Source organism: Ascidia mentula, chromosome 5 (genome assembly GCF_947561715.1).
Source record: "Ascidia mentula chromosome 5, kaAscMent1.1, whole genome shotgun sequence".
Classification (NCBI taxonomy): Eukaryota; Metazoa; Chordata; class Ascidiacea; order Phlebobranchia; family Ascidiidae; genus Ascidia; species Ascidia mentula.
Window position 1 is genome coordinate 14,394,092 of NC_138570.1, and position 13,037 is coordinate 14,407,128.

Consider the following 13,037-nt stretch of genomic DNA (forward strand, 5'->3'; position numbering starts at 1 on the left):
TTGTTGAGCGAAGTTATGATTGTTCAGTCAGCTATTTATTACAACAGTCTCAAGTTGGCTAAAAGCAAATTAGGTTATTTGGGAACAAATCAGCAAATAACTCCGAATCTATGTGGTTTTTGAGCCGACTCATGTAAATCATAAAGGTTTAGTGCATAGATTTCACAATAATTGGGTTTACATCACTTTGTAAACATACCCTGATATTGTGTATGGCGAATCAAAATCGACAAAGAAATCAAAGATTTGAAACAGACAGTTGGGACAAATAAAGGACAGAGGTGCCGACACACACAGGAGATAAATTGTTCACGCAAAGGTTTGCTGAGTTATCACATTACGAGAAAGGCAGATTGTTAAAAGACGGTTGAAAATCTTTCGCATGTAGCATTCAAGAATAGTACTTCTTGCTGTTTTTAGTTTTGTTTGGATTTAAATACGTAGTTTGCAAAACCACGTACGTTCAACCATAGTTGTACTGCTTCCTTCCATCAACAGGAACTTTGCAACATGAGACTGTTCACGGTGTCGTTTTTAGTTTGCTTTCCTGTTACTTTGTCCCAGACCTGGCACTCACCAACTTTCATTGACTTCGAATATTTATTCGGTCAATCAGTGAAATCGTATCAAGATGCCGAAAACGCATGTGTTAGTTATGGAGCAAAGGTTGCTCATGTCAAACTACCTTCAAACACAAAAATAGCAAAATCAGCTCTTTTCGATTTCTTGTCAGAAGAGATAAAGGCGTTCACAGGTATTCGACATTAGTAGACCACGTTTAGTATGTTTGTGATAATCTAAATATTCACTTTAGCAATTTTTAGAAAGCAAACTGCTTGTTATAATCCATAAAAACGACAATTCACTCTATTATTGCTGGAAAAAAATTGTTAGATTGTGTCACAAATTTATTTCCTACTTGAAGAGCCTCCATATTCGTTCTACATCGGAGCAACACGAGCTGCAGGATCAAACAATTATAAGTGGACGGATGGATCAAATGTTGTCAATGGACAGTGGGCAGCAAATGAACCGATCGCATCAGAAGAGAAGTATTGTGTGATAATGGGTTCGTCAACTTCACTTGATCCAACATACAAGTGGAGAAGTACGGAATGTGATGTTACTTCAGGATATATTTGTCAACGAAAACCGGAAGGTGCGCATAGTTTAATTTGCTTATTAATTGGCATAGAGTGTGCATTTAATTAATACTGGAGAGTAACGATAAGGTGTTTTGCGAATTGCAGCCCCGAGCACAATCATTACAACAACCACTACAAAAAAAACAACAATAACAATAACAACAGTACTTCCTCCAACTACAAGTGTAACTAAAACCAATATACAAGGAAACGACGAAACAAACATAAAAGTTTCCACTCATAATGTCAAAGTCAACACTTCAACCATACCAGGTATGATATTTGGTGGTTGTTTTCAAAACTTACAATTGAAAGTCATCTATGAGATTTAATTAGCGGACAACCAAGTATCATCATGGGGAGATTTCCCATATTGGTTAACACAACTCCTCATGCATAAACCGCAATCACTATACAATGTATGCTATGTTTAATGGATAGCATTGTCCAGTTGGACTAAAATGCGATTAAAACCGTCTTAAACATGACTCTATTGGATAAACAATTTTGTTTCTTTCGAAGCTTTAACAGTGAATATTAACCTGGTTTAAAATAACATAAATGAATATGGAAATCATGATTATACCACAATTACGGAAGCAATAATTTCCGGATTAAAATTTCTTAGTCCTGGTATATAAGACAATTTGACGAGGCTCAGTTTTGACCAGATGATGCGGGCTGTGGCGCGATATTTTTTAGTCACTTCCCTAGCAACAGTTGATGTAAATTCACCATCAATCGTCACGGATTCTTCATCTATCGTAGGTGCAGTTGTTGGGGTTGTGATCGTCATCATCTTATTGATCCTAGGCACTGGATTGGTTTTATGGAAGAAACGCAGGTAGAGTTATCAATATGTCGTAACAATGGGTTAAAGTTTTGAGACATTTGTTATGGTGCGATGGACAAAACCTCATTTGTTTTTCTTTTACCAGAGCTGGGAACCAACAGATAGAAAACAACACAATGGACGGAGAAGTCGCCGGTAAGCTGAGGATATTGTAGATTGTCATTAAATGATTTCGTGTATTTGTCAATTCTTCGTTACGATAAATTTGGTAAATACATCTAATATAGAAACGTTTCGTGCAACCGCTTGACAGTGTGAGTTCGAACCTCACTAGGAGCTCGCCTCGACTTTCGATAACAGCTTGGGTGCAATGCCAATAAACCTTCTTGATTCAACATATAAACGAATGCATTTCCCCAAAAAACGCAATCAATCTTTACCACCCCGTGCGCACTTTACCCGTGATCTTACGTGCAAACTTTATTACATAATTCTAGACTCAACACTGCTATCTTTTCTTTCCCAAGCACAAGAAACCACCCCAACCCCTACCCCATTCCCAGCAGAACCGATCTACGCAACCGCAAAACCACGAAAGAAGAAAAAGCAACCAAAAGCAGGAACCTCATCCAGGGATGATCCTAGGGAAGCGGTTTACGACCAAGTTAATAATAATGAGGACTGTGACACGTACGACCACCTCCACCACGCAAGCTTACATGCACAAACGTATAACACGGAAGCACATGGGTACAACGATGACGTAGATTCATCACGTGACTGCAATGGTGCAGAAGAAACTTTTGCAATTGTTAGGAAAGAAAACAAATAAGTGACAATATATATTGACGTCACAACTTTATTTTAACACTTTACTTCTGAGATCGTTTTTAACGCATTGTTTATTGCTCATCCTCTGATTGTATTACGTTGCATATAAATGTTTTACAATAAACCAACACACTTACGTATATTAAGCAATATAAGCCTTCTGCATTGTGGTATGTGCGTGTTGTGCCCTAAATATCTTGGTTGGCATGAGAACGATCTGTGAATTTCCCATTTGATTGAGAGAGAGTTTTAAAAAACAAGAAAGTTGCGTATACAGATTTTTTTAATTGGTTTTGTTACTTTTCCTTTTATATCAGCGCTGTTTTCGCAAAAGTGTCAGAACGTTTATTTTTTCAGTCATTTTCCCACAGTTGATTTGAATAACAATGTGTTTGTTTGCTGATACATATTTCGCCTGCTTCTAGGCATCGTCCATCATTGCAAACAAATCAACACAGTTTAAACAAAAATAAGAAAAACACACAGACTTTTTTGATACTGACGATGACAATGATGTGAAATATATATTTTAGTGATAATTATACCTTGTTAAACAAGCCCAATATAAACAGTAACAACTTACGTACGTTCTTCGAGCCTTTTTTCACTAATCCGTTTCTTTTACTGTGTATGCTGTTGTTAAGCATTTGATTGGGGTCATTTTATTCAGATTATCACTTGGCGAGTCAAATACTTGGTGCAATTTGTAAAAATGCCATAGGTTTCTGACCCCCGCTAAAGCCACGTGGTTTTTACTTGTGTTTACATTTTCTGTTAAAACAAGGTTGTTGTGATTAAATTTTCTGATACTCCTGATAGTGTGGCAACTATTATGTTTATAACTAGTGATGTCTTGCGCCGGATCCGGGTACCAGGACCCGGCCGGATATTGACCAATTTTCAATACCCAGACCCGGCCGAATAATACACTTAATTTTACCGGATAGTTGGGAAAGCATTTTTGTCCTAAAAACGGACAAACATTTCGCAAACTCTTCGTTTTTGGGACCCAGTCTGTGATACTCGCCGACTTCTGATTTTTCTGTTGTTTGTTATCAAGGTTTTTCGTGACTTGTTATAACCATATTAATAAATGCCCACGTTTATTTGTTCCACTCATGATAAGCTAACCTTAGCATAGCATTCTGTTTGGCAATCAAACATTATTGCCACACCGATAAAACATACGAATCGATGTTAACAAACTGCCGGATCCAAATTATCCAGCCGGATTTGATTGAAACTATCCGGATCCGGCCGGGTCGGATAATTTGGAACTGGGAACATCACTATTTATAACCTTATGGTCAAGTATTATTTTTTTAAAACCCTGATTAATGCTGACAAGTTTCACAAGCAATTTAGCAAATTAAATCTTGTCAAAATATATTGTAATGCGCAATTTTGACGCTATTTGAACATATGACAACAAGTGACCAGTCGTATACAACTACATACAACAAAGCCAGAAAACAGGAGTGTAATTCCATAGAGATCATCACTAAGCAGATGTGTGGGAACTCTGCATGAGTCGATATGAAAATAAACTCCCACGTTTAACAACCATTGATCCACATCCGTGTATTGTGTGGTTGTGTCTCATGGGAGGGTTGGTAACACGATGATAAACACGGACATAGTTATGAAGTTATGAAGAGACAGACAGAGAAGTAATGAGGGTCTAAACCTACGTTGTCTGGGTGCAAAACAAACCAGAAGTTTTCTCTAAAACAAATCTTATTCATTTAACGTTTGTTTTCACACCTATTCAGCCCGAGATCACGAAGTTCAAAATCGTTTTAGGCTTACTGCTGTTTCCTTATGGTTTCGCACAAACTTGGCACGAATTGGACGACGTAAAGCATTATTTGATCGGACCCCGCGTTAACTCGTACACAGAAGCTGAAACAGCATGCAATGGAAAGGGAGGAGGTGTCGCCGAAGTAAAAACAACAACTATATTTAATTATCTGGTGGGAAAGATTGGAACAGTAACAGGTGAGTGAAGTGAGACTTGGAAACAATCACATGTAAGTAAATCTAACACTTTTGTTTTTTGGTAAATTTTATTCAAGCGTACACAACTTTTAATCAGCTTCCACCTCCCACTGACGTATATTAAAATCCAGTAATGAAGTCGAGATAATTAAAATTTGGACTGAATGTGGAAAGTGGTACAGTGGAAGATTTTAACCACGAAAAACATAACCACTGATTACAATATTGAAGCAAAAATTGAATAAAGTGTTTTTTTGTGTGTGTACGTTTTACAGCCTCCCCATACTCGTTCTACATCGGAGCAAAACGAGCTGCAGGAACAAACAACTATAATTGGTGGGATGGAAAAGATGTTGTCAATGGACAGTGGGGTAACTTAGAACCGATCACAATAGGAGAAAAGTATTGTGTGATAATGGGTTCATCAACTACACTTGATCCAACATACAAGTGGAGAAGTACGGAATGTGATGTTGCCTCGAGATATATTTGTCAACGTTTCGTAAAAGGTAAGTTCGGTGTCGAGGCTGCTGTAAAACGGAATCATCGAACGACTGTTGGGATAAAGATATATTTCATGGGTGCAAAATATTTGGAGTTGATAACTTTGAAAATGAAAGCCAAAGCTAAAATGCTGTTAATCGTTAGTTGTTGCTGCTGCTGTTTACCTTCTGCCTGCTCAGTCCTTTATTACCCCGACGCTTTTCTTGCATGCACTCATTGTAGTACTGATGATGAAGGCAGTTAGTGTTCGAAACGTTTACTAATGATTAACAGCATTTTAGCTTTGGCTTTCATTTTCAAAGATGTATTTCATTTTGTATGAAAATGTAACAACAATAGTAATAATCGGTCTTTTCCTTATGTTTAAGCATGGTCAATTTCTACATCGACTTCAACCACGACCACCACAACAACCACTCATTTTCCAAACACAACCAATACAACCAGTTCCGCACAAACCACCACCACAATGGAACCAACCACCATCGAATCTGATCCAACCACTTTTACCACCACTTCCATACGTGAGTAATTTTTATGTCAAATATTTGCATCACATTGAAACATGGTCCCTTGTTTCAACAGCAATCTACAATCGTTCATTGGACGAAATCATCAGCAACATTTTAAGGATAGTTACTGTATTAGTCGTACTTGTGGTCATCGTCATCATATTGATTATCGCCATGATGATTTGCTACTGGACAAAACACCAGTAAGCATCCGCTTATATCGGAACCATTGTTTTAATTTAAAGAGTTCAACAAAAATTTGTTGCATAAAAATTTCAAGAAAGTATCTGAAATAAAAAAGTCAAACACGCCGTTCCTAACTTGTAATTGCTAGTTTTCAGTGATGAACACAACCTTAATTTTATCATAAAAAGGTTAAAACTTGTTATTCACATTTGTAGAGCTGGTCACCAAACCAACCATGGGTTAGGGACCAGGCGTATTGGTAAGTGAGGATATTTTGTTGGGAAACTAAAATAAAAATTCCACATTATATCGTGATCTTTAAAGTTAATGTTATAGAGGATGGAGATGAAACGTACATAGTTCCACAAACCATTCCATCAACCAACTTACACCAACCCATAAACAACCAGCATAAATCATCCAGAAACACCAACCACGACTATGACGTCATAAAGCAAAATGAATACGTAAACAAGAATGTGGAAAACACTTCCATGACTGGGGGTGAAAGTTCGTACATAAAAATCAGTTAATTTGTTGCAATTCTTTTGATCAATCGTGACTGAGCTAAATTATAGCAAAACTGTGGGCGCCCTGTACATTTATAAATAAATTTACAGAATTATAAAACTTCTAAAACTTTTTGGCTTCAAATGCGCGGGTTAAGAACGCAAGGCGTGTTGATACCGGGTTTGCAAATATATAAATTGGATGAAATCTTTACATACAAACGTTTGTATTCCTCTGCATACTTCTGTGTGTTAATTAAGCGCTTAAAAGAAGACAACATGTTGGTTGTGACGTCGTGTTGTGTATTGTTGTTGTCTCCTTGTTTGTGCTTCTAGTTGCTTAAGTAAGTTAGTTGTTTATCCATGTACCTCTACGTTGCTTTGTCATATCAGGAAATACAAACTATCATGTAAGGTTGCGGATCAGTGATACCAATATCTTGTGGTGCTGTACTTCCGTGATCGGTTGGATATCGGTACACTGGTGAGCATGGTCCAACAAGCACAAAAAGTGACGGTTCCTTTACATTCGTATCTGGACGTGGAAGATGGGAATTATTCCCCCCATACAACGTCTTGTGTCATCCAAATAAACGAAATCAAGTAATTCCTGTTTACATCATTTTTCAAGTGTGAAGGTGTGTTTGCATTCCCAAGATAGAACTCGCACACATCGATTCATATCCTGTAGCATTCAAATTGTTGCCTCAAACTTGTGTTACGCAATTTAGCCTTTGAAACATTATCGTTGTGAATGCATGTTATTAGAACTATGAGTGTTATAAGAAATTTTATTGCAGCGTTGTCCACAAATCTTATAGTAAAAAAAAATAGTGAAAAACAACAAAATTACACCTTTTGTTTAAAAAATATTGTATTTTCTGAAATTTCGCCTGTACGTACGACTAGGCTTCTTCAGAGAAAAAAACAAACACAGTAGCGAACCCTCAGACAAAGAAATTAAGCGACGAAAATATACAAAAGGGCGAAACTGTTAAAACACAGCGGGGCATAAATCAATGGACACCAAAAGGCCAAACATGGGGAACAGAAGTCAAGGATGGTTGCGGGCGAGAGTACTTTTCCATCATTGTGATTTAACACATTAGGTAGCGAATTAATATCATAATTTTCCACAAACAACCGTGGGCACATAGAGCAGATTTGTTGGTTTCCATATTGCCTATGGCTGCCTTGTGTTCTTTAATACGGGACGTTAAATTGCGCCTAGTCTGGCCAATATACACCGTGTTACAATCAAAGCAAGGTATTAGGTACACTACACCGGTCATTTGAAGCTTGGAAATAGGGTCTTTAGGTTAGGGAAACATGTTTTCTAAAGTGCACACCGGTTTCATGGCAACTTTCACTCCAGTGACGTTGAGTATTCTAGATATTCGCTCAAAAACTCCCTGTACATATGGTATTGAAGTGAATGCTGTGTATTTTTGTGTGGTTTGTTGTGTGTTTGGGGTGTGAGATTTAGGTTAGTGGAAAATTTGTTAAGTTTTAGGACGTTCCGAATTTGTTTGCGTTCAACCCTCCAAATGTGTGTGAATCGTCAATATGTGTAATCGTTCTGTTATATAGGGTTCTGGTCACAGTGAGTTTTTGATGTTTCGGATGGTGTGAGGTGTATTGTAAGTAGCGGTTAGTGTGTGTAGGCTGTAAACAATGGAGATGGTAAGTTTCCCATCCGGTTTTGCAGTGACGTTTACGTCCAAGAATGATAAACTATGGTTGTATTGTGTTTCTCGGGTAATTTTGATAGAATATTCAATACTGTTTATGTGATTATGAAATCCTGCGACCTCGTCTTTCGCTATATGATGACGTACGTGTCATCGATATAACGGAGCCAAAGTCGCGGGGGTGTTTTAAAGGAAGCAAGAGCGGTTTGCTCAATCTGTTCCATTGTAATGTTGGCCAGAACCGGTGAAATAGGAGAGCCCATGCGGGTGCCAAATATTTGTTGGCAAATGTCGTGTTTATATGTGAAAACAGTCGAGTATACATGGTATTAATAACATTAATACCAACCCAAGGTATAAATGACAAATATCAGTTGGAGAAAACACATGACACATTGTACAGTGCCAGTGACTAAAAAATATTCAAATAACAACTTGTTCGGTCGTGAGTTATGATTTTTGCGTGGTTGAGATAGTCTCCAACGTTTCTCCAACGCTTGTATGGTGCATAATCTCAATGCTCTGATGTAATTGTTTGCTTTTAAAACTGTCTCCAACTTATCACAAATTTGACGATAGTATCCAAATAACCCTATAAATAGCAGATCTCCAATTCACATGATTCCAAAAAAATACTGCTAAACGTGGTGTTTTTCATGTTATCGATAAATTACAACCATAGTAGACCTATAAAAACCAAGTGATTATTTTCCCGGAAAACAAGACCGCCACCGCGGCCACTCCAGTTGCAATGTGTTTAGCTCTAAATATTCTCGGCGATATTCTTTCGCATACAAAGTATCAATACTCTGGTTTATGTATAACTCTTATAATGCTGCTATTGTGCCTATTTTCAAGGACTTATTTAGTGTAAGCTTTATTTGTGAATTAAGATATAATTAGACTGACACTAGCTTAAAGCATATGTATCTAAAATAGTTTTTCAGATGTGAGCACTTTTTTGGTGTATGTGTTTTAACTCTGAAGTTTAGACTAAAAACCATGAAGGAAACCAAACCATGTGTTTTGGATTGAAAGCCCGAATCCTAAATCAAAACAACAAACCATTATCAGGCACAAGTCAGAATGTGAACAGCCTCGCGCTCGCTGTGGTTTAGCGGAACCAAACAACTTTTTGACCAACAAAAATGTTTGTGTATTATTTTAATATCATCTATCTTCATTGTTATTAAGCAGAGTTGTGTTGTACAAACGAAAGCCGAACTTGTGTGTATGTGTTTATAGAAGAATAATATGGTGTGGCACGATTAGTTTCGTGTTCGTCATTAGATCAAAAAACATTCGTTCGTGCTCAACATATGCGTCATTTATTGCGTATAAGGCAAAATGTAATATGCGTGGTTGTAGGATTCACATAGTGGTTGTACGTATACGTAGTAGTACTACTATAAAAGTACTTTTCCTTGCCTTGATATGGCAGTTGTGGTATATTTAAGTATAGTAACTTATATTAAAGTCGTATAACCTCGCGAGAAACTTGTATTATACGAACTAAAATATGGTGTTATCCACAACCTCGAACTAATTAGTTTTTAATTAAGGCAATATTTTCAAGGGTACGTTAAACCCACATAGTTTAACCCTTTATTTTATCATTTGAAAAACCGCACAAAGTGTAGTTAGTTCTGTCATGTGTTCGAACACCCATCCAAATCGTAACAGGATGAGAAGTCTCACCTCATTCCCTCACCACTGGCTTCTCAGTGCGCATTCGCCAGTGGAGTTTGCTCCTACCGATGAAACTTCTCACAAACTTAAAATATCGACATACAATTAGGAAACGAACAGCCGGGGTGTTTCCTAGAATACCGCTTTAGTGCGGTTTATATCCCCATTGCCACTGGAAAGCCAACCAAGAAAGGCGATGTTTTGGCGCCGGTCATTGGCTTATCAGTGTCACGTGATAGGGAGGCGAAAAAGAGAAACGTGAAAATGAACAACAAAATTGTCGAACTGTTGATAAAATACAACATTGTGATGTGCAAATTGTGATCTCAGGTATTTTCGCTACAGTTATACAGCACATGAAGTAAATGAACCATAATGATTATTGAGCTGCAGAGAGTGCAGTTGTGACGGAGTCTGGTCTATAGCTGTTAATCAGGCGAAAGGTTATTACAAAATTTGTGTTATACAACAAAACTTTACTTTTAACATAATAACCAAACTGAAACGTGATTGGGCAAACAATTCAATTTTGTCTGAGATACACCCATAGCAAGCTCTGCTATATTGACTTGTAAAGCCAAAATAAAACAGCCTTGATCGGAAATGCGTCAATACGCAAGGTGATAAACCGTGATGTATGGACCGAGAGGAAATTATCCTGCATTGACATCATACGTTAAGCAGAAATAGAAGAGACTTGACAGGAAATGCGTATAAGTGAGGTAATAAAACACTATACAAAATATTATTTAATCGAGAAGGCTGAGCATTGAATTGAGCTAAGCAGGTTTATTAGCAAACAATACATAGTTGTTACGGATATTTGTGAGTGGATTAGATTTGCTGTTTATACGCAGACGCTGGTGCAGTGATTTTTTCCTGTTACAAGACAAAACAATGCTTCTTCAAAAAAAACATTGGCAGTTTGTATCGCTGCAAATTCAGGTTGTCAGTAATGAAATGATTCACTGTGCGTTTGGTAAATAAATTTCGAAAAGTGGCATACGTTATTGTCGTTTGTGCATAACTGTATAGTAAATTATTAGGGGTCAATACGATTGTGCTCATCAGATAAACATCATGTAAAAAACGACTTCGTCAGTTTCAGACACAAATTAAGTCTACTTTTAATGACACAAATGACTCACAAAAAAAAGAGCGAATTCTTTTATTTACTTTTTGTCATGATTAGCTTTTTAAATTTTGAGAATATTAAACCTGTAACGAAAAAAAGTACAAATTATACTAATTTCTGATTCATAACAGATTTAAGGTGCAATTGTTTTAAAAGTTCTTGCTACAAAATGGATGAAAATGCAATGCAAGTAGTTCCAGCCACAAACGTTTCTGTGAAAATTGAAATTCCTTTGACATTTTCTGATGCCAAAGCGAAGCTTGAAATCCAATATGGCCAATACTTTGTGAATATGGAGGGTCAACTGTGGCCTTTGTCTACCGATTTGTTTACAAAGTTTGACCCCAAGAAGCTTGTTTTGGCTGGTGGGACTGTGGCTGCAGTCTGTTATGCAATTTTCCGGCTTGGTTCTAGGGCCTACAACTTTAGACCGGGAAGTCTAGTTTTCACACTTGAATTTTCCCCGGAAGAACGACCACAAATGGTGAAAAAGGTTGAATCGGGGGAATATTATAAACTGATTTGTGAAGAATTTGTGGAGGTGTGCAAAGAGTTAAATATTCCCCATCTCAACACAGTAAACTTAAGTAAGTAGACACATATTCGCAAACCATCTTGACGTAGAGAATATTTGGCTCCATGTATTTAAATAAAGGTTTATTAAAAGTATATTAATATACATAGCCCATTTTGTTTGATTGATACCCACATGCTTTGTCAAGAAAAGGGTTAAAATGCAAATTTTTTGTTAAAATAACTATGACAGGGCTATTTATGGTCGATCTGCTCGTATTTAAAATTACACACAACGAATGCTAACAACCAGCGTCATTGCGATGTTTATTCAGAATGAAAAACACAGAAATATTAAAGCTGGTGACTGCTCTAATCAGTCGATCACCACCAATCTTTTTTTTGAAGGAGATCAAAACGCACGCATGACGTGCAGTTTGGAAAATGCAAAAATTTCCGGTGACAAAGCGGCGATCAATAGTATTTCGAATATTGAAGTCGAAAGTGGAGCTCAAGTAAATCCAGGTACACAATGAATTATTGAAGGCAATGTAAATTAGTCTTTAACTTCCTTTTCTTATAAGTGCTCTTGTTTGCAGAACTTCTGGCAGCAGTTGGTTCATCGTCAGGAATAAGTGAGTATATACTTTTGTACCTTCACTTGCTGACACTACGCAGGACAATCTGCTACATTTGCAATTTAAATTATCGATAAATGCACTAAATTAAGGCAAGTTTTTCTGTTTTTCTTGTTGTGAACTATCAGACACATTCGGATATATCAACTTGAGAAGTGCAGAAATCAAGGGAGGCATAGTTGCCGTCGGTCAATTGAAAGAATTGACTTTCCGGGGACCTACAGCAACAAGTGAACAAAGAGAGCCCGAGAAAGAGTCTGGTTGAAAAGTGCTTTTCGCGATCGATATACCTAATAACAATCTTGTGTAACCACTGAAAACCCGGCAATTTTTATTAATATTATTGTACATATTAACATGCATAAGTCTAAAAAATGAAATCGAGCTTGTACAGTGGTCATAAACAATCTACAGAGTTGTCTTGATTTTGAACGTATAATTGTGCTATTATTACATATTTTTACATATATCATGAACATAAAATGTTACTTTACCCAGAAAGGCATATTACTGCGCAGTATACCGAGTACAGTATTTTTAAAGGGTTCGGGCGTTAACTATAGCTGTAGTATATATTTAACATCTACACAATTTCCAATATACCTTTAATGCTTCTCACTTAAACCTGCAAAAATGTGTTTGTGTAATTTGATCTTTTGTGGATTGGTAATAAAACAAGATATTGCATCACTTTATTCAATGCTGATTTAGGAAAGGGCCATCGGAGCATGTTGTGAAAAAAAAGTTAAAAAAAACACTATCCAAGCATGGAAAATGTTATAATTCTAGGCTCCAAAATAAGTCGATATTCGAAAACTAAGTTGTTGTACCTCATTTATGATGTGGGTTGCAAAAAGCTCGTGAATAAACGAATAATCAGAAAGCAACGTTGA

At 36.9% G+C, this 13,037-nt stretch overlaps 1 protein-coding gene and 1 long non-coding RNA gene across 2 annotated transcripts; both read left to right on the forward strand.

The window, feature by feature from the left end:
• Positions 1-1,940: 1,940 nt before the first annotated feature.
• LOC145903972 (uncharacterized) lies at positions 1,941-2,599 on the forward strand. Its single transcript, XR_014402704.1, has 3 exons — positions 1,941-1,989; positions 2,084-2,133; positions 2,466-2,599. It is a non-coding gene; the product is annotated as an uncharacterized LOC145903972 (long non-coding RNA).
• An 8,529-nt stretch (positions 2,600-11,128) lies between these two features.
• Positions 11,129-12,825, forward strand: LOC145903548 (uncharacterized). The gene is made up of 4 exons (XM_082991636.1): positions 11,129-11,580; positions 11,915-12,031; positions 12,106-12,141; positions 12,273-12,825. The coding sequence occupies exons 1-4, from the start codon at positions 11,163-11,165 to the stop codon at positions 12,407-12,409; spliced, it is 708 nt and encodes a 235-aa protein (XP_082847762.1). The 5' UTR covers positions 11,129-11,162; the 3' UTR covers positions 12,410-12,825.
• The last annotated feature ends 212 nt before the right edge of the window (positions 12,826-13,037 follow it).

Coding starts and splice junctions, on each gene's coding strand:
- LOC145903548 (XM_082991636.1), top strand. CDS start 11,163: ATGGATGAAAATGCAATGCAAGTAGTTCCAGCCACAAACGTTTCTGTG. Junction 12,032..12,105: donor TGGAGCTCAAGTAAATCCAG/GTACACAATGAA, acceptor TCTTGTTTGCAG/AACTTCTGGCAGCAGTTGGT. Junction 12,142..12,272: donor TGGTTCATCGTCAGGAATAA/GTGAGTATATAC, acceptor GTGAACTATCAG/ACACATTCGGATATATCAAC.